This window comes from Malaclemys terrapin, chromosome 1 (genome assembly GCF_027887155.1).
Source record: "Malaclemys terrapin pileata isolate rMalTer1 chromosome 1, rMalTer1.hap1, whole genome shotgun sequence".
Taxonomy (NCBI): Eukaryota; Metazoa; Chordata; order Testudines; family Emydidae; genus Malaclemys; species Malaclemys terrapin.
Window position 1 is genome coordinate 239,476,862 of NC_071505.1, and position 27,625 is coordinate 239,504,486.

General features: G+C 41.5%; 1 protein-coding gene across 2 annotated transcripts; it reads left to right on the top strand.

Annotated features, from left to right (window-relative positions):
* Window positions 1-207: 207 nt before the first annotated feature.
* ECRG4 (ECRG4 augurin precursor) lies at window positions 208-26,879 on the top strand. 2 transcript variants are annotated; one of them, XM_054010504.1, is made up of 5 exons: window positions 208-440; window positions 20,171-20,291; window positions 23,008-23,055; window positions 25,197-25,354; window positions 26,478-26,879. In XM_054010504.1, exons 2-5 carry the CDS (start codon window positions 20,216-20,218, stop codon window positions 26,637-26,639), a joined length of 444 nt encoding a protein of 147 aa, XP_053866479.1. In that variant the 5' UTR covers window positions 208-440; window positions 20,171-20,215; the 3' UTR covers window positions 26,640-26,879. The 2 variants fall into 2 exon arrangements, with proteins under 2 accessions (XP_053866479.1, XP_053866486.1); XM_054010511.1 differs by lacking the exon at window positions 208-440 and adding an exon at window positions 501-587.
* The last annotated feature ends 746 nt before the right edge of the window (window positions 26,880-27,625 follow it).

Genomic DNA, 27,625 nt, shown 5'->3' on the forward strand with positions numbered 1-27,625 from the left:
TCTAACACCTGCAAGAAATTAAGAAAGATTGAAATACTCTGTTGCTCATCATACAGCCTACACAAAAGAACTGAATTCTTTTTACATGAGAACACGGGGATACATCTGCTTGCAATCATCCTTCTGCAGGCAGTCAGGCCTCCTTCTGATTAAGCAGAAATGTGATTCTCCACACTTGGTCCACAGAATGCTTAGTAGAAATTTTCAGCAAAGAGGCTGGAATTCATGAGCAATAGAATAAATGTGTCTTTCATATATTACTTCACCAGTCAGGTGGCCTCAGCATTTGGAACCCTTTTCCTCTGCTGCCTGCACACTTCTTGCACTACTTTCAGCAGTCAAGAAATGCTTAAATAAAGAGAAACTTGTTCCATGACAGAAAAGGTCATTTCTTCTGGCCAGGCATTTGGGAAGGAGACAGGAAGCATATTATTTTAAAGGTAAACTGATAAAATTTGTATTTGCTGTAGAAATGGGAGGAAAGTCAAAAACCATGTCAGGGTTCTTTAGACGGTACTGGGAGGAAATGTTACTGTAATACCTCAGGATTGTGCTGACAACAACTACAGGTATCATAGGGGAAACAGGTTAGTCTTCAATTATCTGTACATTCATGCAATGTAAATATTTTTCTTTGCTCACAGAAATCTAGTTTGTTGGTGTGTGTCTAAATGTCTAAAACTACTACCGCTGTAGTACAGTGAGTATTCCACTGAAGGATATTAGACATGTGGACGGTAGTAACATTGATCATTTCTCATTATATTCTTCAATTTTAGATAATCATCAAGAAAAGAACAATAAAATCCTTTATTTATATGGAAGCTGAGTGTTTTCTCCTGTTGTAGCATGGACACACTGGGGTTGAAGTAATGCACTTTTGTAGGTTTGTTATGTTACATCCCAAAGGATGTCTTATATACCACTATACACAATGACTGAAAATGTAATTTAAACTGTTTGAAAAGGAACCAGGCTTGTTTTATGTTTAATAAAAGAAAACTTGTCTTGATAGCTAAGCTGTTACTATGATTCATAGAGGTAAGTTGATGGCTCTATCTGCACTATGTTTATTTACCTCAATTGATTGCCAGTTAGCTTGAGGTAGTTAACAGGTTTGGAAAGGCTAGTGTCTGCGCTCCTTAAATGTTTGTTCCTGGATCCTGTAGAGACAAAGTTGAAGACTTAGCCGCTCCTATGCTAGGAGTACTCTGCTGATACAGCTATCTCAGTATGTCTGTACTTATGGCTTATACTGACAAAACTGAGTTTTTGCTGGTATAGCTTATTCCAACCACCCACCCCGAAGCAAAATAAATTATACCAACAAAGGTGCAGTTTTGCTGATGTAAGTGAATTTACACTAGGAGCTTGTGTTGGCACAGCTGTATTGGTCGCAAATTGTACTTCTTCAGACTCCGGCTTCAGACATATAGTTATGCCAGCAGAAGTCAGTAGTGTAGACCTGGCCTTAAAAAGTTGGACTAATGCATTCTAGTTTGTGTTTGAAATTTAGAGGCATGTAGTCAAATGCAAAGATAAAATAGAAGCCTGGGTTAAATATTCATTTTATCAATTAAATGCTCAATTGCATTCTGATATCTACATATAAAGTATAAAGAGCCTCATTTAAATAGTGTGAACAATTTTGCTGCACTAATACAGTGTCATTAAAGTTTTGACACAGGAAAGAATTGTCCTTATTACACTTCTGTGTAGAACAGGGGTCGGCAACCTTTCAGAAGTGGTGTGCCAAGTCTTCATGTATTCACTCTAATTTAAGGTTTCGCGTGCCAGTAATACATCTTAATGTTTTTAGAAGGTCTCTTTCTATAAGTCCATAATATATAACTAAATTATTGTTGTATGTAAAGTAAATAAGGTTTTTAAAATATTTAAGAAGCTGCATTTAAAATTAAATTAAAATGCAGAGCCCCCCAGACCGGTGGCCAGGACCCGGGCAGTGTGAGTGCCACTGAAAATCAGCTCGCGTGTTGCCCTTGGCACATGTGCCATAGGTTGCCTACCTCTGGTGTAGAACTGGTCTGTTTAATTTTTTTAAGCACACACCTACTTGGTATTATGCTTTCCTTTAAAATGTGTTTAAAGAGGTCTCATATTTATACAGTATATCAGTGGCAGACTTTCAGAGAGTATTGATCCACTGCACTGGAGAGTACATTAAGGAGCAATATTTTTGGAAATATTGCAAAGAAAGCAGTCTTCATCTTCTGCAGTGAGTGGGCTGCCAAATATGAATTTACAGCCAGATTTTCAAAGGTGCTCAGCACACTGGATACTGAGCTCTTTGACAATCTGATCATAAGGGTGTCAATGGGAGCTTCTAGGCACCAAACTGTTTGGAAAATCCGAGCTGAAACCCTGGCTTCATGGAAGTCAATGGCAAAATGCAGATTACCTTAAATGGGACCGGAATTTCACCCCGAGCCTCTATTTGGTTACCTTGTTGTGAGGTGAGCTCTTATGGAAATCTGGTTTTTAGTGCTAGGGAAATCCTTACCATGCAGAAACAACTCTGACTCCTCCCTTTTGCTCTTTTCTTAAGTTTGGGGTATGTGGTGAGAAAACATTATTTGCCCTTTGGCATGAGAGAAGGACATTAGCAGATCCATGTAGAAAATGAAGGAGCAATGAGTATTAATGAGATACTGCAGTAGCAGGTCAAGAAGTGGTTCTCCTACAGACACTTCCGAGGTTTGACATGAAATATATTAAGTTTGCTAACAGATTTCAGATGTTTATCTTTCTATAGAAAGAGGGAGGTTTAGTTTTCATTTTACAGTCTTGCCAGCATTAGCAACTGATATTTAAGTGAGTTTTCGACTATTTGAACTTTTAATTTATTTGGTAAAATGGAAGAGCTTTGTTCTACACTCAATAACCGGATATGCACTAATTGACAGGATTGATTTAATGGAGCCTCCTTTAATGTCTGGTATTTTAGCCCCTTCTGACTTCTAGTCTGAAATTCAAATTAAAAGCAAAAGTCAAAACCAGAAAAAGCAGCACCAGACAATGTTGGCAGGAAAGCTTTGTATGTGGGTCAGTTATCTTTCAAAAGTCTCTACTCAACTCAACATTCAGTTTTTATCTATGTGTTCTTTTCATTCAAACATTTAACAGTTCAGCTATGCTTTTATATTAGAATTCTCCCCAGCCACTTATCATTCCTGGGCAAAGTAGATTTTTAGCAAACATATTTAAAGACCCATCCAAAAAGATTTAGCTTAGCTTCTTTCTTCCAAAACAAGGGAATGACTAATCTAGCAGCGGGAAACATACATACAGGGGGAAAAACATACATACAAGGGGAAACATTTCTCCTTGAAAAATACTAAGATTTCTTGCATAGAGGCTGAATGCTAGTGGCACTTTCACACTGTGCTAGGCATGACTTATGACTGACAAAACCTAATGATATATAGAATAATTATCTGAAGGGAACTGCACTTTCATCTGATATTTATTATTTTTAGTGCACCTATTTCATGGCCCCTCTTAAGAGTTCAAGATCTACCTGAACTTACCATCTTGCAAATTTGGTGGCAAAGCAATTTTGGTGTAATTTAGGACCACAGTCCCCTGATATTGCAGGCAACCATGTAATATAATCCCATTCATAAATTTTTCAAACTGCATCTTCAAACTAGTTAAGTTTCTTGTCCCCACTGTTCTATTATTTGGCATCCTCAGATTTCTTTGATACCCTTCAGCATAACTTTCAGCCTGGGTGTGACAACACAATGGCTACACTAGTCTTCTTGACTGATCTCCTAGTGATGGTATGCAAAGGACAAGTGTCTACACTGATTATTTTAAGTCTGTCAGCACTGGCTAAGGAGAGAAGCTGAGGCTTTGTTGACTGTACAAGTACAGTCTATAGTGTGTAAGCACAAGAATCTGGATTTTGGCAAGGATGAACTCCTGACAACTAAAAAAGGGACCTCAGATTAAGAACATAAGAATGGCCATACTGGGTCAGACCAAAGGTCCATCTAGCCCAGTATCCTGTCTTCCGACAGTGGCCAATGCCAGGTTCCCCAGAGGGAATGAACAGAACAGGTAATCATCAAGTGATCCATCCCCTGTCACCCATTCCCAGTTTCTGCCTTACAAAGGCTAGGGACCCCATCCCTGCCCATCCTGGCTAATAGCTATGGAGTCAGACCTATGCTCCATGAATTTATCTAGTTCTTTTTTGAAGCCTGTTATAGTCTTGGCCTTTACAACATCCTCTGGCAAGGAGTTCCACAAGTTGACTGTGCATTGTGTGAAAAAATACTTTCTTTAAACCTGCTGCCTATTAATTTCATTTGGTGGCCCCTAGTTCTTGTGTTATGAGAAGGAGTAAATAACACTTCCTTATTTACTTTCTCCACACCAGTCATGATTTTTATAGACCTCTATCATATCCCCCCTTCATCGTCTCTTTTCCAAGCTGAAAAGTCCAGTCTTATTAATCTCTCCTCATACAGCAGCCGTTCCATACTCCTAATCATTTTTGTTGCCCTTTTCTGAACCTTTTCTAATTCCAATATATCATTTTTGAGATGGGACGACCACATCTGCACGCAGTATTCAAGTTGTGCGCATACCATGGATTTATATAATGGCAATATGCTATTTTCTGTCTTACTGTCTATCCCTTTCTTAATGATTCTCTCAATGACACTCATTATTCACAATATCTGAATCCAAGACTTGGTCTCAGTGGGACTGCAGCAACCTAAAATATACTGCATTTTATTCTTTAAAATGTCTGGTTCCATAGTACTGTAACAGTTGCTGTGAGGCTCTGTGCACCTCTCAACATCAATAGGTGAAAGGTGACACTGCAGCAAAGCTGTACTTGGTTTAGGGAAAATGTAACTTGTTTGTATCTTGTCCTCATCTTCAAGAGCTACACAACTCTACTCCTGACTCACACACTCTTGTCCTCACATTGCTCCCCGGCCTCTCTGCTCTGGCATGATGCTAGCCTTACCTGCCAGTTAGTCCTCTGCTCCTGCTTTCTTCTACAGCATCTCTTCTGTATAGAAGACCGTCTATGAAACAATCTGAAAGGCCAGTGTCCTCTTCTCTTTCAGATCCCCCCCTCAAGATCCACTTCTGCTGTGACCTCTATAAGAAATTGGCTAATCAGTGATGTCTAGTTTGAAGGGAAGTTGGTTTTAGCTGATAGTTTATTTTTATAAAAATAATTAGAATATTTTTGAAGTTATTCAGCACAATCACATTGTGCACATAGTGAGTCTGTGTAAATGCACAACATTTTTACTGTTGCCCTTCTCCCTTGCCTGCCCTCCTAATGCTTGTCACAGTCACTCGGTGAATCTTGTCTTAAATTAGGCTCTGAGCCTGAAAACACAAATAGCTAGAGACTGTAAGCTCTTCAGAACAGCGATGGGGTCTTCCTATGTGTATGTACAACACCTAGCAAATAGAGTCTGAATTTGTATTAGGAATTAGGGCCTTTGGACACTATTACAATACAAATAATTAAGTATAATAATAAATGCTGCAATATAATTGTAATTGTTTATGGCTATATTGTTCACAGTCAGAGGTGGGTTAATATGGCAAAAAATATCTGTGAACATTCATTTCAATAAAAATGCAGACACCCTCCAATGGTATTTACCATTTCCTCGAGTTACTTTCTGCAAACATGCATAGGACAAAATGTTCATTAGAGTGTGCACAGAAAGAGACCGTGTGGTGAAAACTCAGGCATATCTGCATTCGTGTGAGTGTTCATGCTAGAAGTGCTCAGTGGCCATCATGAAAACTCAGTGGGCTGGGAATTATCCAACAGAAACAATACCATGCGACTTAGGTGGTCAATAACACAACACAGATCTGTTCATCCAGCTGCGAAATATGTTTGCATAAACTGTTTACTAATATTTTGGAATTCATTACTCTAAATTACTTAGACTATTCACAGATCCATTTGTGAAGGAAAAGAAGAGCAACATTTGTCTAATACAGTATTTTGTTTACAAAGAATTTGCTCAGCTCTATGAATAATAGAACAGTTTTATATGAGTGCGTTAACCTAAACAGATTTGAGTTTTAGTTCTATCTATCATGGGTTAATTTGTGAACATTTCCTGTTCAACTGAGAGATGAAAGAACCCCACCATGAAAGGAGAAGAGGACTTGAAAAAGAACTTCTCAGTAGCTAATCAAACAACCAAGTAAGTATCCCATTAGCTATTAGTGTGCTTTTTTACTGGTTTAGCCAGCCAGAAGACTGGTCTCGAGTCAGACAGTTATCCTGCAGGTTAATTAATCCCCATCTAGGGCTAGAACAACTTTCAGTGGCTAGTGGCGTCTATTACAAACATCGAGAAAACAGGCTTATGGGTGGCTCTGCAACTATAACTAGAGTAGTTTATTTTTTTGGCTTCTACAGGAAATGAACCTTTCCTTTCACAGGAAGTGGTCAGCCTGCTGTTCACACAGCATCAAAGACCCTCCACCGTTTATGAACCTCCAAAGCCCAGATATATTTTCATTTGGATTAGAACTGAAATTATTATGGCAATTTACAGAAATGCAGTAGTTGTGCATTGTTTGATACATTTTTTTTGAGAACTGTTGTTAAAATATTGATTTTTTTTCCAGAAATTTCTCTCTGCGATTTCTTTACTAAACTATGTCCCCTACAACAAGGGGGTTCTCAACTTTTTTCTTTCTTAGCCCCCTCCCCCACCCCACCCGCAATATGCTATAAAAACTCCACGGCCCACCTGTGCCACAACGATTATTGTTCTGCATATAAAAGCCAGAGCTGGCGTTAAGGAATAGCAACCGGAGTAGCTCGCAGGGCGGTTGCCCGAGGCCCCACGCCACAGGGCACCCGCGAAGCTTAGTTGCTCAGCTTCTGCTTCAGCCCCAGCTGTGTGGCAGGGCTTAAACTGTCTGCCCTAGGCCTCAGTGAGTCTAACACTGGTCCTGCTTGGCAGACCCTCTGAAAGCTGCTCACGGCCCCCCAGGGGGCCCCGGGCTCCTGGTTAAGAACCACTGCCCTACAACTCAAACACCCTCCTTTGGTAAAATAGTTGTTTGTTTCTTTTCTCTCTCTTCGTTCTCTGTAGGATTCTTTAAGCTCTTCAGTCAAGTTTACGTTAGGCAAAAAATAAATTAAGACTCAGACAAGACTGTTACTATGGAAAAGCTCCACTAGATGGTTGTTATACTATTTTGATAATATAATTTGCTGGGTTGTTTTAATAGACATGTCTCTTTTGAAAGGACAAACTGATCTCACACATTTCAGTATAAAATGATTTCAGTGTGAAATCCTGACTATTGAAATCAATGGCAAAACTCTTATAGACTTCAGTGGGGCTAGTAGTTCACCCCAACCATGTAAACCCCACCAACAGAGCTCAGGGTAGCCCTATGGGAATGGCAATCCCACTCGACCTTGGTGTGCTTCGAAGAGAATGAGTGCTTTGTGCGCCCACAATTTTCCTTTCACGAAAAATAGGCTTCAAGCACTCTGTCTTATTGCCGCCAATTTACAAGTGATTCCCAACAGCGAGTTATATTACATGTCACACGCTGTCACTGCCTTGACATGAAAATCTGTGGTAATCAGCAAGAAAAGATTTTTTTTTTTAAAGTGATCATCTTTGAGAATGGGTTCCAAACCCTCTTATTACTTGAACAAAAATAAACTTATGTCACTTTGGGGGCCTCTCCTGTTCTATCATGCAGTTATTACCAGGCTCATGCTATTTTTATAAGTTACAGTAACTCCCCACAGAGCTTATCTTTGTGTTCACTGGCTTCCATATAGCTGAACAGTAGTCAGGACACAAATGGAAAACAAAGAGACCAATGCAACCGAAGTATCATTTTCCAAACAATTACCCCGACCCTCAGTAAGACTCAGCTATTGAATATTAGACTTAAAGCTATTGCATCTTTAGTAGTAATGTATTATGTGGCAGTGTCTTTTATGATGGACGCTAGGTGACAACGCAGACTAGTGGAATGACAGGATTTTTATTTGGGGTGGTTATCGGGGCTATAGGAATTGTTGGAATATAACAAGAACTGAGGACACTGATCTCTAATGGAAGGAGTGGCGCAGATGTGAGATGCAATAAGAAGCTCTGATATAGCAGGAAAACTAAATGTTATGCAAATCAAGATCACCAGGCCTGGAAGCTGATGAAATGAGCTTTACATAATCAAAACAAAAAAGAAAACAAGGAGTTACGGGAATAGACTTTGGATCCTTTCACCTGTTCGTTCAAATTCAGCCCAAGTGGGTAGTAACTAGAAATGATTATGATCTGCTGGATGTTTGAATGCTATATAAAATGAGTTGATAAACTCAGTTCAGTTCCCAGGGGGTATGTCTACACAGCAAAGCAAAACCCATGGCTGGCCTGTGCCTGCCAACTCGGGCTTGAAGGGCTTGGGTAGTGGGGCTGTGTAGACTTCTGGGCTCGGGTTGGAGCCCAAGCTCTGGGACTCTGCCACCCTGCATGTCCCAGAGCCAGAGAATGCAAGACCATGGAGATTGCCCTATGCTCTCACCCTGTAAAGGTGGCGCCTCTAGGTGAGGTTTAAGTCACATTGGCAGGATGGGATGAGGAAGCTTGTGCTGCCGCTGGCCATCCTGCATCTGTCAGGTGACCAGAGAACTTTCAGCTTCTAGCCTTTCAACCTAGCACTTTGCAGATAAAACACATCTAGACAAATTATTTAATTGAAAAACTAAATGGGAGAACAATGATTTTCAGCATGAAGATTCCCTGCCCTTTTCATGGTCTTTCCTTTGGCTGTACAACTGCAGGGTCCTCTTTATTTGTAGTGACTAGTAGCAAGAACTAATAATGGGTAAGAATAAAAAAATAATTATTATAAAGGTTCTTAAAAGAGTTTTACTGCGAGTGTGAAGCATGACTAACATTTAATCTGGCATTTAAAAAAAATATTTTGCTGATGCGTTTAGATTATTCAGTAAACAAGAAAAAATGTAATGGGTCAGTTTCTGTACACAGTTCAAGTCTAGCCTGCAAATGCCCAACAGAGAATTCCCTTTCTGGAGGGGACCGGCCTACTGATACAAGTGTGTCAGAACTGAACCAACCTACAGAATCAGGGAGTAGAGCTGGCTGGAAAATTTTAGTGGAACCTTTTTTTCCCCCAACAGAAAATGCCATTTTCATCACAATGTTTTAGAATACCACGTCAATTTCTACAGCAAATCACATGGGGAGAAACTGAAATGAAAACTTTTCATTTTGGAACATTTTTGTTTAGGAAATTTAGAAATTTTGTTTTGGCATTTTGAAATCTTGTTTCAAATTTTTTTTTTTTTTATATTTTATGACATGGCCGTGCATATTATGCACTGCTACTACTGATGTGTCACAAGATGACCTAGTCTAATCATTGAAATAGTCTCTTTTTGTTTTATTTTTAAAATCATTAAGGGCAGCTTCTACTTACTGAGCTTTTCTAGATCAGAGTGTCGTGGATGTGTGTGTGGATGTGTGGTAATGACGCATTTTGACACCTTCACACAATTTTTATGCTCCTAGTGATATTTTGAAATGAAATTTCTGAAATCTGAAACAAAACTTTGAAATCCCCCCTCCCAATTTCCCCCCCCAAATCAACATTTTTCAGAAATTTTGGTTTGTGGAAAATTTCAAAAATATTTTGTTTTGATCCCAGATCAGAATGAAAAGAAGCTTCAACATGTCAACATTTCCCACAAACTGGAAATTCTGAGTTTTAATCAGTTTCACCTACTGGTTATGGTCCCCACCCCGCATCTCCCCAGAGAATCTCTCCAAAGGGCAGCAAAGAGCTGACAGCTGAGCCTGTTTGTTTGAGTTACATTTCTGTAGTGTAATATTTTGCAAGTTTTATAGAAATATGTCATTGTCCCAGTGGGATTTAGCTTTGGGAACACGTGGCACTCCATGGTATTATGTTTTAAGGGATGTATGCACAAAAATGTACGTAAGATTGGGGCCAGAATTAACAAGGCAGGCAAAAATCTTCTTTCACGGTTCTATACTATGCAGCCATACAGTGCTGTACAGCCAGGTTAGTAAACACTACATTGAAGTTGCTGGGATCTAAGCATAACCTGGTGCAGTGGGATTTCATGCTGCAAGATTAAAGATGTCATGATCTTTTATGTGGCAGCAGTAAGGAGGAAAGCTACAAAAAGTGCAGTCTTCTGGAAACAAAATATACTGTAAATCAGAAACATAGACTACAGTCTAACATCAAAGCAAAAAAGGCACAGACTTCTAACAGAGAGATTTAGGGAGGGCAGTTATGAGACTAGAATTTATAGATTTAAAACAGGACCAATAAATATGGCACCAAAGCAATTCAATAGAAGTACAAGGTCAGATGGGAGGGTCAGAAAGACATGTGTTATGTCTTAACAGTCAGAATCTTAGCATTGGAGCTGGGGCTGGTAACATCATGTATTATTTAGGTTGCCCAACTCTGCCCTCTATAAACTCCTGTTTTCAGTTACTTACAATTTTGCCAAACTTTAATCATTTAGGCTGAAATTTTCCATGCTGGGTGTGTGTCTCAGGCTGAATTTTATGGGAAATTTCAGCCAAAACAATTCAGCCATTTCTGAGAATTAGTCTTGGGGAAAATATGTTGTTTGGCCTGTGTTAAAAATTCTGGCAACATTTTCTTGGTCAGCTGTAGTGTTCCCATACTCTGGAACAGGGACTGGAAATATGGCTGGTGGGGTGGGCAGTCTTCCTGTCAGGGGTGTGCCGTTAGCCATCCCTGTGAAAATTTGCCTAAATTTAGCCAAGCTATAATCCTTTGAAAAATCACAGTTTGCACATATGCAGTAGAAACTTGCTAGAACTTTGTAGGTAAAATCTTCAAAGAATCCATCCACATTGAGCTTCAACCCAGGGCTGAGCAGACTTTCCCTACAATTGCAGCTCTGGGCTGCTGCAGGCTGTGCTGGGTCTGGGCACTTGAATTGAGAGCAGGGTTTCTGTCTGTCCTATGCTCTCAATGCCCGCCCTACTGATCCCCAGGCAGCATGGAGGAGGAAACTGTCTGATACAAATGTAAAAGGAACAAGAGCTGGACCAGAGAGGGTGCAGGAAGTAGGCTGGGACATGGAGCTGGGTCAGGGAGGAGAGGGAGACTGGGACTGGGAGTTGGGATGGGGGACTGGGAACCAGGGAAGCAGGAGTGGAAGGAGAGTGGGAGCCTGTAGGGACAGCAAATGTGTGTGTGTGTGTGGGGGGAAGGGCAACTGGATGCTGGTGTGGGGAAGAGAAACACATTGAATGAGAAGCCAGGAAGGGAAAACTGGGACTGGATAGGCAAGGAGAATAGGATTGGAAGCAGAGGCAAGAAGACTGGGACACTGTGTCCAGTGAGAAGATTAGGACAGGCGGGACAAGGAGGCTGGAGGGGTGGAGACTGGTACTGGCTAGGTCAGGAGAATGGGACTGGGAGCCAAGGGTGGGACTGAGGAAGAACCAAAGTTGGGACAGGTGGAGGGGACAGGGAAGAAGGGGTCAAGTTTTGAGGGAATGGATAGAAGAGTCTGTGAGCATTCTCCTCCAGAGCCTGGAATGGAACCTAAGATCCCCGTATCTCACCATTCCTCTACTGTCAGCAAATAGCTGTGAAACCCACTGGCAAAATGACCCATCCCCAGGGCTGGCTCCAGGCACCAGCTGAGCAAGCAGGTGCTTGGGGGAGGCCTAGGGGAAGGGGCAGCACGTCGGGCTCTTCGGCGGCAATTCGGCGGAGGGTCCCTGTCCCTCTTGGACTTTTTTTTTTTTTCCGCCGCTTGGGGAGGCAAAAACCCTGGAGCTGGCCCTGCCCATCCCCCTCCAGAAGATGATAACCTCCAACTGCTATCATTAGCTCAAGTGGCAGAAGTCTGTGTGCTGGATCTAAAGGGTATATCTAGCCTGCTAATGACCCATGTAGGGGGGTTAGTATATGCCATGCGATGGTATGATCCCTGCCTCATTTGTTGCAGATATTGGAAGGTGGATAGTGAATGAGACAGGGGACTGCAGGAAGAGGAGGAGATTCTCACGGTTAAGGCAGTTGAATGCTGCCCTGGAGAGCTGGATTCTACCCCTGCGTCTACCCCCAGCTTGACTGACTTGCCCAGCAATTACATAGGAGTAATTGCTGGGCAAGTCAGTCAAGCCAGACTTTTCACAGGTGATCCTAATTTTGTGTTCCTCAGTTTCTTGGTACCTGACCTGAGACAATGGAGTCCAGTTTGCCCATCTGCGGAGCACTCCCAACAGCAACTGAAGTCAGTGGGAACTGTGCTGTGAACATATAAAGTGCTATCCAATGAAAGGACGCTGAAAAATCAGGTCTAGGCATCTTAAATTAGTCACCCAAAATTAGCACATACTTTTGACTTTAATCACTCTGTGCCTCCGTGTCCCATCTGTAAAATGGGACCAGTATCACCCCTCAAGCCCCAGGAGTGTTGTACAGATAAAATAATTGTTTGTGAAGCACTCAGATACAATTGTAATGACCCACGTAGAAAAGCCCAGGAGGAAGTTAATAATTACATCTTCAAAGTGAGGTCTGAACTATACATGAGCCATGGAGCCACACACTGAACCAGGAGAAAACAAAACGTTAAATAGCTGCTCACTAATGCGCACCATCCATCCTGTGCACTGAATGAGGCAGAGGTCCTGGGGGAAGAATAGTATCTGCTCATGTAATTAAAGACTTTATCATAATTCATATACATGGGAGGGTCAAATTAAGGTTGCATAGGCAACCTTAATTCTGGCATTTCCTAACTTTTGAGTGCTAGACTTTGGAGCCTTAATGGTGTTCTTTTAATGTGGGGGAGGGATGTGTGGCGTGTGTAAAATAGATATAAAGGGTGGGAAATGTTGAAGTGGGAGACAAAAATAGCTCAGAAAGGAGGACTTAGAAAATTGTGTGGAAGCAGCCTGAATAGAAGAGAGAGCAATGAATGAATAAGTCTTTGGAAACAATCATTCTGCAGTGAAAAGACATATTCAAAAGCTGTTGCATTCTCCCCAACTCCATCTCCTCTCCTGTTAAATCTGGCCCATTAACCTGCTATATTTGCTTGAGGTTTATGTAAAAATACACTTGATGTAGTGCAGCAGGAGGAACAGTGCTCAGAGGTTGAATGTATTTGTCTCCTCTTACGGTGTGTTAGCTAATGAAAGGAAGCAGTTGTGGCCAGATAATGTTGCTGGACTAATATGCTTTCCACTGTGCTTAGTGTGACGGCAAGACAGTTCCTTTCATAAGTAGGACAACACAGTACCAGGAATTAACAGAACAAATGTAGGAGGACAAGGAGGCTGGGATTGAAAAGCTTGAATAAGCATCAGTTTGTAGCTGACAAGCTCAGACAAAAGAAGTTTCAAAAAATCATCAGCAGTGGCAAAGCAGAGAAAACCACCCGAATCACTGTATAATCACTAAGAAAATTGCTTAGAAAGTTGACAGTCCCCAGTGCTGAGTGATGACTATGGACAGAAAAATAATACACTATCATATGGGACATTGCAGAAGAAATACTGTTGATCCTGCCTGTTGTGAACTGAACTGTGGAATAAGGTCAACAAACCTCACGGTTAGTGATAAGCGACAAGGCTGCGATGCACAGTTTATACAGAAACAGACTTTCCCCAAGGCTGAGGTGTTTGGACCTGAGATTTGTTTTGGTCCCATTTCTATAAGGCAAATATCTGTAGCCGCAGAGAAGCAAATAGTATAAAAGTCAAGATGTTTTGGAAATAATTGACTGTCACCGAAATGTTCTTGCTGCTTCTGTTTGGAAGAAAAACACGACTCCTGCAGTTTTCTTGGAACTAGCTGCAGAAAGCAATTTGGAATGCCAAGGGCATTTAACCTCAGACTAGCTCCAGGGGCAATATAGTTGGGATATTATGTAAAAATCCTTATTAGCAGAAAATAATGCTTGCATGGTATTGGGGCACTTGGCTGGGCTGCCAAGTTCCTGATCAAATGAGGTCATTAAAAATCCCCTGGTGTTTTTTTACAAGAAGAAAAGTGTTATCCCCTGGAATTCTGGCCAAATTCCAGTTTGTCTACTAAATAATTGTTGCCAAATACTGTGATTTTTATCTTAAATCACATGATATTTAGTGCTTTTCTTAAACCCCCAGCTTCTGGAGTCATGTGATTGTATGAGACTCTCAGCTTACTTTTTTTTTTAAAAAGATAAGTTTCTAGCCCTCATAGTTGTGGAGAAAAGCATGAAATCATGAGTTCTAAAGGCTCCAAAACCAGAAGGCAAATAAAACAATCCAATGTTTTTAAAAAAAATCTCATTATTATGCCAAATATTATGATTTTTCAGGTTCTGACTTATCATTTTTGAGTGCTTTGGGGTTGCCGATACTGAAATTATCTCTGCAATTTTAGCTGAATATAACATATATAATTCTCTGTTTAATAGCTGTAGTGTTCCACCCCAAAAGCAGCTGCATTCCGGTGGCATTCAGCATTCTTTTTGTACCTATTATATATAAAATTACAAACAGACCGCTGAAAGTATATATATATATATATATATACACAAAGACACCCCAACTGTGCATTTAGAGGAAGGGCCAGCTCTGCAAAGGTATTTAGGTGCCTAAAGATATAGAGACACCTAGTGGGATTTTCAAAAATGCCTCTGCTCCTAACTCTCTTTGGGCACCTAGGTACTTTGGAAGATCCCATTAGGTGCTGCTTTGTATCTTTAGGTGCCTAAATACCTTCCCAAGGCTGTTTGGGACAGATATTTAGATATTTAGTCCCATTCACCTAAACAGGCATGTCCATTGATGTCATAACATAGGTAATAATTTTAGGTGGTAGGTGAAGTGTTTCTCATGTATGTTATGCAACTAAAATAACATTGCCCCTTTGGCCCAAGGAGATAGCAAATATTTGGTGCCTTACAGCATGGTTTCCGCTAGGATGAGAAATTGATGATCCAAGTCAGGTATCTTCTTGGTGTAATCTTGTTTATTTACAAAGCAGCAGCAGACAGTTTCCTGGCTCGGGAATCCCCACGCGCTGTCTCTGCCCCTCACAGGCTCATGGGCACAGCTATTTCTTGGGGCTTTCTAGTGGATTTTTCTTGGCTTTAATCCACAGGCTGCAGCACACGCAGCCCTTGTGTTTGCAATCAGGGAAACCCCTCAGCCCAAGTGTTTCAGCTCTGATCTGCCATTTGCCTTGGAAAGTCCCTCCAAGCTGTCTCTATTGCAGAAAGGGGCTGAACTGCACTTTCCATTGTGGCTGAGAGAGAGAGCTTGCTCATCAGTTGACTTGAACAAGGTCTGCAATTGTCTTTGGATCAGAGACTCACCTCATGGCAGCCATCAGCATCTTTCAGCATAACAGTTTAGAGTTACTGTTCTGTTAGCTTGTCTGTAGGAGATAGCAGTGATAAAATCCATTAACCAACTAGCTATTGGCCAAACCAGAAATCCAAGAGACTCTCTCTCAGCAACTCCTTGTATCTGTGAGCTACAATAGAAACCTGGCTTCTCACTGGCTGTCTCAGTATTCCTCCAGTACCAATCACCATAGTACTATATGTAGGCACATGAACTACCTTTAGGGCTAAGACATACACCAACCTCATCTCTGCCAGTGGCCATTGCTGTTGCTGCTAACAAAGAGAATGCTGGGAAACATTGCAGTATCAAATAGTACTCACAGTGCCTGCTTTCAAATGTTGTGTGAACTAGAGAACACTGGGGGATATCTTTGCCATGGAGATGTCAGTAAAGAGGGGCACTCGTTTGAATATTTACACAAATGCTAGCGCATTGTCGAGTCCTGATGATGCAGTGTGCACCAGCTCAGCTGAAAAATTACCTCCTGCTGCAATTGACACATGACAGGGAGGGTGACAATATGTTAGACCCTTAAAAAAAACAGATTGGAGTGGAAAGAAGAGAGTAAACAATTGCTAAGAGAAGGGTATTGCTCATCTCCTTTCACCATCGTTTTTGAAAGAGCATGCGGCAATATATTTTCAATTACTTTTTTAGATTTATATTAAAAATGTCTGTCACCTGAAAAAGTGGCAAAATATTGCGCTCAGTCTAAACTTGAGCATTCTATCCTTGAAGAGCAATGATTTTGCACAATAACCTTGAACTTGAGTCAGTATATTCTCTGAGTTAAACAAGATAGCATTTGATCCAGACAGCTTCTTGAACTATAGTAATATATTTAATACACAGGTGAACCTTTTGTATTTGTATTCCCCTGAATTTCCAGGGAATTATGGCATAGCAACACCAAACATCATACCAAGCTCTTTGTGTGCCTGTTTGCCTGCTGCTTGTTTACAAATTATTTACTGAACCAAATAATGCCCTGACTTCCCTTTAGCAATGTCTGTTAATATTTGAGTTACTTCCCTTCTTACATCATTTGTCTTCATAACTTCATGTACTTTCTGCATATCTATATGCATCATTTGTCTGTATAGTCTTAGCCATACTCTGCAACTATTCATTTGAATTAAAATTGAATGGGTTTAAGAAAAGACATGTGGACATTAAATTCATGAATGAACCCATTGATTCTAAGTATCGGTATTTGCTGACACACATTATGAGTGCTGGCACTTGTGATGCTGGGATGTGCATATAAACCCTCAAAACACAGTGAAACATGGAGACCAACGAAATTCATTTGTTTAAGGAAAGTTTCTAATATGGGATAGCAGAGTTGCACTCCCTGTCCCTAGAAACCATTTTGGGACTTAAGACAGGGCTTTGCATAATACAAGTGCTCGTACAGGCTTCATTGTTCAAGAGCTAGAATAACAATGCAAACTTAAAATATAAAAAAGAACATTTAAAACGGAGATCAAAACACCATATTGAAGTACTACAGTGTTTGGTCTACATCTTGTACAGGATACTGAGGTACACATGACATTTCAGGGTGTGGGGGGGAATAGACAGGTGACATTACTATCTATTAGTAAGGCTATGATTTTCGCACAGGTATTTTTATTAAAAGTCATGGACAGGACACAGGCAACAAACAGCACATCATAGATTTACTGAAGCCAGAGCCCCTGAAGCTGTGCTGCTGGAGCACTTCAGTGTAGACGCTGAAGCCCGAGCTCCACCGCCCAGGACTGACTTATTGGAATTTTCAAGAAGTCACGGAGGTCTTATAAAATCACGGACTCTGTGACCTCCATGACAGATTCATAGCCTGAGCTATTAGTTGCCGTCCAACACTCCACTATGAGAAATGGGCCTCATCCAAACACCAGTGAAGTCAATCGAAAGACTTTCCATGGGAAAATGTGTGCATTGACTTCAATGGATTTTAGATCAGACCCAATAGCATCCTCAAGCTTTCACCAGCTATAGAAGATGCCACCCAGGACCTGCACGGAGGGCGGATTTAGCTAAACACAGGCCCTGATCCAAAATCCACTGACTTCCATGAGCTTTGGGTCAGGTCCATAATTGGAGAAATTAATCTCTGGTAATCAATGGAGTTACCCCAGGAATTAATTTGGTCCATTGAATAATATAATTTTTTTCTTCAGTAATCAAGTGGCGTCAAGTCAATTACTTAGGCTCCAGAGGGCATTCCTTGCCAAACTGTAACAATTTTATGGTATGGCAACTTTTGTCTTTTCCATAAGTTCCTTTTAAAATAATAAAGGTCTAAGAGCCATAGATCAGCTGGTGTAAACCCATTTGATTCCATCTGATTTTACACCAAAGGAGGATCTGGCTTTACATGTAGAAAAATGACAGAAACATCATACCAGGGGCTATTTTTTAATTAGTATATCTCATATAACAAGATTTCTAATTCTATATGAATTGCTGACACACAATAGTGAGGTATATTTGTGGAAATATTTGTGAAAGTAAAAAAAAAAAACCATGCTACAATGTGTCCAGAAAATATACAATACTGAAGGCACAATTGTACATCTGGTGTTGACTGGTTGTAAATGGAAAAGATGATACAAAATCACAAAGGAGCAAACTAACACATAACAGCTGTTAAGTACAGTACAGAAGAGAGACTGTTGCATACAGAAAGAATTCCCTTATTGAATAATTAAGTAGGTTTTGATCAAAGCCTTGAAAACTTGACAAGGAAATGCATATTAAATGCTGTTATACTGAGAATAACTCTGGTTATGAACTCACTTTAAAAAAGGGTAGTGCACAGCATACTGATTAACCAAATATTTCTTTTGATAGTAAGATAGCTAAATTCATTTTTGTTTGATTTCAGATATGATCCAAATATAAATTGAATGTATTATTTGTTTATAAGAATATTTCTTCACCTTGTTTTAGATTCTGTATATTATACATTGGAATTTCCTACTCAGACTTGAGTATTTTCTTCCAGACATTTTTATCTAGTCATTTCTCCATAAAGTTAGTGTTCTGCCATTATTGTGCAGACTGACATGCCTGTTTTACATTATAATGATTGCACAGAAATATCTGGTGTGATTTGGATCAGCAGGTAGTAGTAGTACACATTTCAAATTGCTTACAACCCTCTGCTTTTGGAATTAAGATTTCAAATTTAAAATGCATTATTACTTACATAATACTAAAGGAGTGCATGACACTTTGCATATATATATATAGGGTGACAAAGTCCCTATTCTGAGAAGTTTGTAATCTAAGGCAATAGTTTTCAATGGGATTCCTCACTGAGTAACTTTATTCATATAGATAATTGTTAAAGGCGCAAATCTGATATCTTTTAGCCTTTTTGACGTGTCCTAACACCTGGAATGCATCCTTTTTATAAGCCTAGTTACTTAAACAAATCTACCACTGCTATGTGGGAGGCTGTGTTGAATTAATTTGCACTTAAATAGAAATGTCTATAGCCAGTCTCAAAGCTCTATAGAAACAATTAAATCACAATTGTTAGATTCCACAGAAAGAGAACCCAGCGATATAATTAGATTCCAGGATGGTCACTGTTTTGTGCGTGCCACTCTGAAGCCTGGAATGTCTGTTGAGTCACATGAAGTGATGGAAACAGCTACAAGCGTGGCTGAGAGCTCGTTTTGTTCTGAATGTCACCAGGTTGACTCATCACTGGATTTCATGAGCCAATTTTAAAGTGCGTAAATCATTTTTGGCTTTTTCTTACACACCCATGAAAGCACAGGCACAGCTCCCAGTATACAAGTATTAGCTGCTCAGGTAGACGATTAACTCCCTAGCTAATGTGCCACCTGAGCGTGGACAGATTTCTTTTTTGTGTATTACCAATGGCAATTATTAATCCTTATGATATGCCACAGCTAGTTTTGAGGCGCTCATTGCCACTGCACATACACAAAGTGTAGGGGACTGTCCCCTGCAGGGCTCTGTATGAAGCCACAGCTTCATTGGCACCTGGGTGCAATGTGTGGGGTGCAGCGATATGGCCATTTCTATGGGGTGCAGGGACATTGCCCCTCTGTCCTGTGTGAGGGTGGGTGGGGCACAAGGCCATTGGACCCAGGCAGTGTGCGTGGTGGTGGTGGGGGAAAGGGGAGGTGGGTGGCTCAGGGCCATTGCCCTCTACATGGTGTGAGAGATTTGGGGTGCAGGACCATTACCCCTCTGCAATGTGTGAGGGCAGGTGGGGTACAGGGCCATTGTGGCTGGGTGTGGGATGAGAGGGTGAAGGGCCAATGCCACCCAGCATGATGTGGGAAGGAGGGTGTAGTGTGATGGGTATGGGGCGCAGGGCCTATGCCTCAGGGCAGGGTGAGGGGCATGGAACAATTGCCCCTGGGGGCAGGGTGAGGGACACATTGCCCCAGGTGTGGTGTGAGGGATCAGGACCATGGCCCCTGGCAGGGTGAGGGGATGCTTGGAGCAGGGCCATTGCCTCAGGGGTGCTGTGCTGCGCTGCGCATATCCCAGATGATCAGTGACCCTGGGCTGTGCAGGGGCCGCTGCCAGTGGTGCCCCTTGGCCCATGTCCTGGCGGGGGTGCTGTGCCGGGGAGAGGCGCTGACTGAACCGCTGCCGGGGGAGTATGGCCTGGGGTCCAGGCCAGCCCTGTCCGTGCTGTCTCCTGAGCCTCCCCAATCCATTCCCTGCAGGTGGAAGAGCTGCGCTGCCCCCCTCTCCAGCTGCCACCTGCCAAGATGGTGTTATCGGCCTGCCGGGGGGTGCTGCCCCTGGCTGCCCTACCACTGCTCCTGCTCGTCTGCCTGGCTCCCGGTGAGTATGCGGCACACCCGGTGCTGTAAGGAACACTCTGCCATGCAGGTGGGAACCAAAGGGAGAGGGAGCTGGGTGGGGATGTTGGGAAGATCCCCAGACACCCAGCAATGGACACCCGTGCCCAGAGAAAGGCTGCTCAGTGGGGAAGAGGGCTAGAGGAAGACCCAGTAACCCCACTCATTTGAATGTAATTAAAGCCTCTCTCTGGGGCTAAAGGATTCCCTTTGTGTATTGCAGTGTCACACACAGAGGCCTGCACTGGATCCTGACCTCAAACTTTGGGGGAGTTCACGATCCAGCGAGCATGGACCAAGCCCACCTCTCAGTTACCATCTCAGTGGGAAAGAATAATTGTGAAAGCTCTCATTCCAGTTGCTCAGGGCCCACGGGGAAGTGAATGGTTTTATAGATAACACACACTTTATAGACTCAGAGACTTTAAGACCAGAAGGGACCATCATGATCATCATGTCTGACCTCCTGCACATGACAGGCCACAGAACCTCGCCCCCCCCCCCCCGCACTCCTGTAACAGACCCCTAACCTCTGGCTGAGTAACTGAAGTCCTCAAATCATGGTTTAAAGATTTCAAGTTACAGAGAATCCACTATTTACACTAGTTTAAACCTGAAAGTGACCCGTACCTCATGCTGCAGAGGAAGACGAAAACCCCCCAGTGTCTCTGACAATCTGACCCAGGGGAAAATTCCTCTCATTTTGCAATACTCAGCACTAAAAAAATGATGAAATCTAGAAGAGCTCTGCTGTAACTGAAACTAAAAGGAGAATTAAAAATGAGAGAGTACCCTAATTTTTTTTCTCTTTCACTTTGAAAAAAAAATCTGGTTCCACCCACACTTATTTATTGGCACAACCATTTGCTCTAAGACTTTTATTTTCTATAAAAAATTGTCCTTATGTCCAGTGATATATGTTAGATGACAAGAACATTATTCATTTTAGCAAAGTTGTACAGTAAAAGCTTTGTTATCCAGCATGTTGGGGGAATGGGGGGTGCTGGTTAGTAAAAAATTCCGGTTAACTCAGAGTTATACTTACCAATGGAGGGAGGGAGTTTGGGTGCGGGAGGAGGTTTAGGTGTGGAAGGTGGCTCGGGGTAAGGGGTTGGGGCACAGGAGGGGTTTTGGGGTGCCAGATCCAGGCGGCACTCACCTTGGGTGACTCCCCACAAGCGGCAACATGTCCCTGCTGCTCCTAGGCGGAGGGGCAGCCAGGTGGCTCTGCATGTTTCCTCCACCCGCAGGCGCCGCCCCGTAGCTCCCATTGGCCATGATTCCTGACCAATGGGAGCTGCGGAGCCAGCGTTCGGGGCAGGGTGGGGCGGGGGTAGCAAATGGAGCCCCCGTGGCCATTCCTCCGCCTAGGAGCAACAGGGACATGTTGCTTCTTCTGAGGAGCCACACGGAGCCAGATAGGGAGCCTGCCACCCACGTGCCAACCAGATTTTTAATTTGTATTGGGAGATATCAGAAAGCCCATTTTCTAAAGCTTTGGTAAAGTGCTGGATAACACAGCTTTTACTGTGCTAAAGGAGTCTAAAGGTTCAAGGATTAAGACTGGGTCTGTTTGGAGATTTTTTTCCTATCATCTTATTTAAAATTAACAAGTTTGGGAGCTGGACATTCCAGTTATGCAAGCTGAGAATCAGATGTGCTGAAGGAAACATGTAAAATTACTCAGACCCATAAGCTTGCTAAATGTTCTCTTTGTAATGCCAAGCTAGGTAATAAAAAATGAACAGTGCAAATGCTTGATGAGTTTTGCTGTGCTGAATTGCCACTGGATTATGGAAAGTTCAAAAGTCTTAGTTAAAACGTGGACAAAAATGGATTTTTTTTGGCATATTTACATACTGCCTTTCAGCTCAGTGATGACAATTCTCCTAAATAAAAGGGCCAATTCTGCAGCTTTTATCCAGCCCGTTGCAGTCAATGGGAACTCTGACTGAGCAGGGACTGCAGGATCAAGTCCATAAGATATAATTTAAAAAAAAATGCTTAGAAAAAATGACCCAATTAGTGCATAGACTGACATTTTCCAATATTCCAATCATATTTGCATAAATTAAATACTGCAGCCTTTTTCTTTTTTGCTTTTAAACAGAGAAGGTTTTCCTCTAACAATTACACCATTATGGGCAGGCTATAAAACAGTGGTGAAAGCAACTGGGTATTAAAGGGCAGGATATTAAAATATGCTGGTGTGTGAATACACCGGATATTTTTGATTAAGAGGCATACAATTCTTACAGAGAAATTGTTTTAGCAAGATTACAGTTCTGAAATGCTAAGAGGAAAATTGAACCAAGTCTGCTTGCTAATATGCTTTTTATTCCGTGACAGAATTTCTCATGATGATCAGAGCAACATGGACGTTACATCCTGGTACTGACACCAGGAAGAAGTCTTGATCTGCTAAAAAATAGAGCAGTTGCATGAGATAAGGACATATCAGGTTTCAGTGTCGAGCACCCTTGTGAAAAGATGTTAGAATCATGAAGGTCTTCTCAGAGCATGTGTTTTATTTGAGTGTCAGACCTGGAGCTAGGACAGATACTAATGGGGACTTGCTTTGTTATAACACTATTCAGGAGTTATGCCTTTTGTATTTTTTTTCAAGTTACTGTTTTACTTCCTGTTGTCCAAGGTGCATAGCTAAAGAGTGTACTTAATCTTTATTTTTATTCACCTAGATGGTTCAAGAGGAAATAAACTTAAGCTGATGCTTCAAAAACGCGAAGGTAAAACCTCCTGAGCAAACTTCAAATTGCCTCACCGCTTGTGTGGGTTGGGATTTCTTTGCAAAAGAAAAATTCTTCAACTGTTGTCCCTGCTTTGATAAATCTCACATAACACAGAAGCTCAGCCATATTGGCTATGTCTGTGACTCGTCTTAACCTGTTCTGTCAACTGGTCCTGGACATTTTCTGCAAGGTCATCAAGACTTCAGCGGATAGTTTTATTTGGCATAAGAATGGATTTCAGTGCCATGGCTCTTTATTTCCCAATCATAATTCTACACCAGTCTATTGCTGCTGGAATTAGAAGGATCTTATCAATGGTGCATGCTTATTTTGCATTTTGCACTTCATATGGCCCGAACATAAGGTGCTTCTAAGGCCTTTAAAGAAACAGTTGCTGCTTTGGACATGACTTTTTCTTTTTTGCCACTTTAATTTTTCCTTTTCTGCAGGGAAAAATCACAGCTTACTTATGAATTTTGACTGTATGGTTTCTATATGTCTCTGTAGTTTCCCCGGCCTCAGACTTTCATTTACTAACACTTAGCAAACAAATGGCACATTGGGGCTGTGAACTTTCTGCAGTAACATGAAAAGCCAAACATAATATAACTATCTGATGATATATATATACATATATATATATAACACGTAACTATCCATATTGTCTCACCTCTTCTTTTCCCGTTTAACTTTATTAAAAACCATCATCTTCTTCAGCTGAATGTTAACTACACACAGGCTCAGTAAAAATTGTTCTAGGATGAAGATTGGATGCCCCTGTCGCTCCCTCAGCCACCTTCCCCTAGCTTCTAGTGCTGCCTGGATTGGAAGCTTCTCTGTGCCCTCTGCTCCAGCAGGGGACTTTCAGCTGAGACACGTCCTGCTGAATACTTTCCCCAGCCAGAAATCACTCTGCTTTAGGCTCCCTGCAGGAGCGGAAGGCATAGAGAGCCTCTCAGCTAGGGTTGCCAACTTGGTAATATTTAAAAACAGGACCCTCCAGCAAGAGTGCCAGAACCTCACCTGTCCTGCCTCTTCCCCCTAAGGCCCCGCCCCTGCCCCACCTCTCCCCCTGAGGCCCCGCCCCTTCCCTGCCTCTCCTCTTCCCCCTCGCCCCTGTCGCTTGCTGCTTTTCCCTGCCCACCCCCACCAGCCCCTGGTCAGGAGGGCCTCGCCTGCAGAGCAGGCTGGGACCTGCAGCTGCCTGATGAAGGTAGGAGGCGGCTCCGGCTGAATAGGGGTTGGAGCGGGTGATGATCTGGTGCCTCCCTGCCTCCAGTAACCAAACTTTGGATGTCCAGTCAGTAGATCTGACCGAACACTGTCAGATCACCTTTTCAACCGGACTTTCCAGTCGAAAACCGGGCACCTGGCCACACTACTCTCAGCCCCAGTGAGCAGCAGGATAAGATGCAGACCCATAGATAAGACGCATGATTTTGTTCTTAATTAGAAAAACACAAGAACAGTCATATTGCTATAAATTTCCCAGACACTCATAGCTCACCTTGAATCCTTTGTAGCCACATCTCACTGTCTGGGAAGCACTGTACTATGCTGTCCATTAAATCCAGCCCAACTCCCACTTTCTATGAGTGGACTAAAAAGTAATCTAACTCAAGATCTAAAGTACTATTTTCACATGACCACACACCTGATTTAAGATTGAAAAAAATATGAATTTGAGTTGTTGGTGTTTATCCTAATGCCTTAAGGCTTGGTTCAAGAATGTGTTTTGCTTTGCATGTCTCTTCGTTTCCCCTCCCCCTTATACCAACATGGAGCTATGATGCTTCAGCATCTCTCCTCAGAGTGGAACACAACTCATAGTATGCAGTAGTTTCGTCATTCCTTGTTTAGAGTATACCTTCTGGGCAAGGCTAGCTGATGGAAAATCCAGCAGGTAGGGGAAAGGGGCTGAGGGAGAGACACGGACAAAATCCAGAATGAAGTAAACTGACAATGTCTATTTTATTTAATTGATTATGTCTGTTATTATTACTACTCTGTTGTCATTATTGCGTGCATGGTAAAGCCAAGCATGAAGGTGGTGACTTATTGCTAAAGGCATAACAAGGCTAATACATTTTGGGTTGATTAAAAAGTTACTGCCACGTCATTTGGGGACTTCATTTCAGCTCCTGCACCAGCTATGACTGAGGTGTCAGTAAAAGAAAATACGGCCAAGGAGTTCTTAAGCAGCCTGAAACGCCAGAAGCGCCAACTGTGGGACAGGACTCAACCCGATGTGCAGCAGTGGTATCAGCAATTCCTCTACTTGGGATTTGATGAAGCCGTGAGTACTAGTCTTGCCAGTAGGAATGGGGACTTCCATGTGTGTGCAAATATAGTGATACTAAGAATACATATCAATGAAAAAGTGGCTTATTTCTTTTTTTCACAAGTTTGACACTCTCATACCTTTTGAAAATAGAGAATTGTGATGTATAAATGCAAACCCAGTAGTTATTTTTGATAGCTTGATTTAAAACCTTCTTCATAAAAAATGATATAAAGAAAACATGTTCCAAAATTTTGAATCCTGTTGGGCTTCAATTTAATGAAATTGTCATCTGGTTTATATGGAAGTGTGTGGATGAGAGAGAGACATACACCAAACAAAGTTACCAGTGTTGAAATGAGCATTGTGGTCTCAGTCTATTACTTTGGGTGTGTGGACAAATCACAAACCCACTCATCGTTTAGCATGATTGGCATTCTTCTCAGAAGAGGCAAGGAATTTGAATACCGGCTAGAGCATTGGCAGTTGAGCTTTTAGATCACATACCTACGGTATATCCAGCTTTGATCAGTGCTGTAACTTTCAAATTTGCATGAGCACTAAAGGTATTTGGGCACCTAAATTCTTTAGAACTCAATGGAAGTTAGATGCCTAAATAGCTAAGTTTTAAGTTAATTAAAAAGTTTAAAGAGACGTGTGTACTATTGGAAGGCATTTGACAAGCCTTCTTTCCAGAGAAATAGTTAATTTGTAGGAATGTTAGAGTGGAACGGAGAGTTCCAGTTCCTCTGCATATTGCACAAAGCTGTAACTGAGAGATCACTATAAATATGTCTATTCCCCACTTTCAGTCACACAGTCCCAGCTCTAGCATAAAGAGGAGGTAAAAAATAAAGCTATAGATGTTAAATTCTTGGCTTCTTGGAATGTTTTTGATGAGGTTGAATTGGCACAGAGCAGTTGTACTACAGCTAGACTTCCATGACTGTGTGGACTGTTTACTGCACTAATTTTGGAAGGCCAAATGATTTTTTTTAAAAGCCTACTTTTTTTCAAATAAGCAAAGGCTTAACATTCCTAAAATAAACCAGAAGAACCCATTACATTGTTTTCCTTTTTTACAAAATGATTGTGGCTTTAGAATACAAATTGATTCGTTCTCATCTTTTATTTGCAGAAATTTGAAGATGACGTCTCCTACTGGACAAACCTGGGACGTGGTGGCAATGAATATTATGGAGGCTACTACCAGAACCATTTTGATGAAGATGCACCTATTGGGCCCCGAAACCCACACACCTTCAGGCATGGAGCAAATGTCAACTACGACGATTATTAACCTTGTTTATTCTACTGTAACTAAGAATTGTATGTCTGTATCGGATTGAGCTAAGCCCTAGCCTCACTAACTCACATTCTCTCTCTCCCTCTACCCCCTTTTTTTATAGTAGCCATTTGTTATAAACAAGGAGAAGAAAGAAACTGTCTAGCACAGAAGCCTATTTGGAATGGGCTTCTATAAATACTTAATAGTACACTATGTATAAGTGTTAGAATTAAAGTCTTTTGGTAGAATAAGCATTTTTCCATTTCTTGGGTAGAGTTTGCAATAGCTGACCATTTCAAAGCACTACATTATTAGGGATTACATTTTCAAGGGCTTTTTACTCATTCTTAAAAACCGATTGCCTAATTCCATGATTTCATCAATTTTGGTATATTTTATAAGACAATGCTTTCCAATATGCTCAGTTATTTAGGTCTGTGTCAGTACTGTAAATAAATCCTACACTCTTAGAGGAAAAAATGTTTCCTCAAATTTAAACATCTTCCTGGGTCCTTTCCCTACATTTCTAGTCTCAGCATCCTCTAACGCATAATATATATTCAATATTATAGCACTTTTATAGTTCATGTTGCATCCTTTACAATTTGGCTGTAAAAGTTTAACCTGGGCTGAAACTTGGCATAAAATTTCCAAAGGAGCTATTTTGAAGTTATGTGAGTGCAAAAATAATAGATGTTTAAAGCGTTTCTCCATCACTATATAATCAGGTATAAAATATATTGTCCCATGAAATTAATTGTGATGAAATAGCACCAGACAGTGGCCTCTGCCGTGGTCATGGGAAGTGCAGCCTGGATACGATCACATTAAAAGGGAACATAAAGCTATGATCAAAAAATTGTGTCTGAATGAAGGGGGTAGAAAAACATCCAGGAACCAGCAAAGCACAGCTGATGGGGTGATGCAACCCAACCCCAGGCCCAGCTTTTGTGTGGTAAGTTGAAAATGGGTTGGGGCTGCATTCTTTTTTCTTAGCA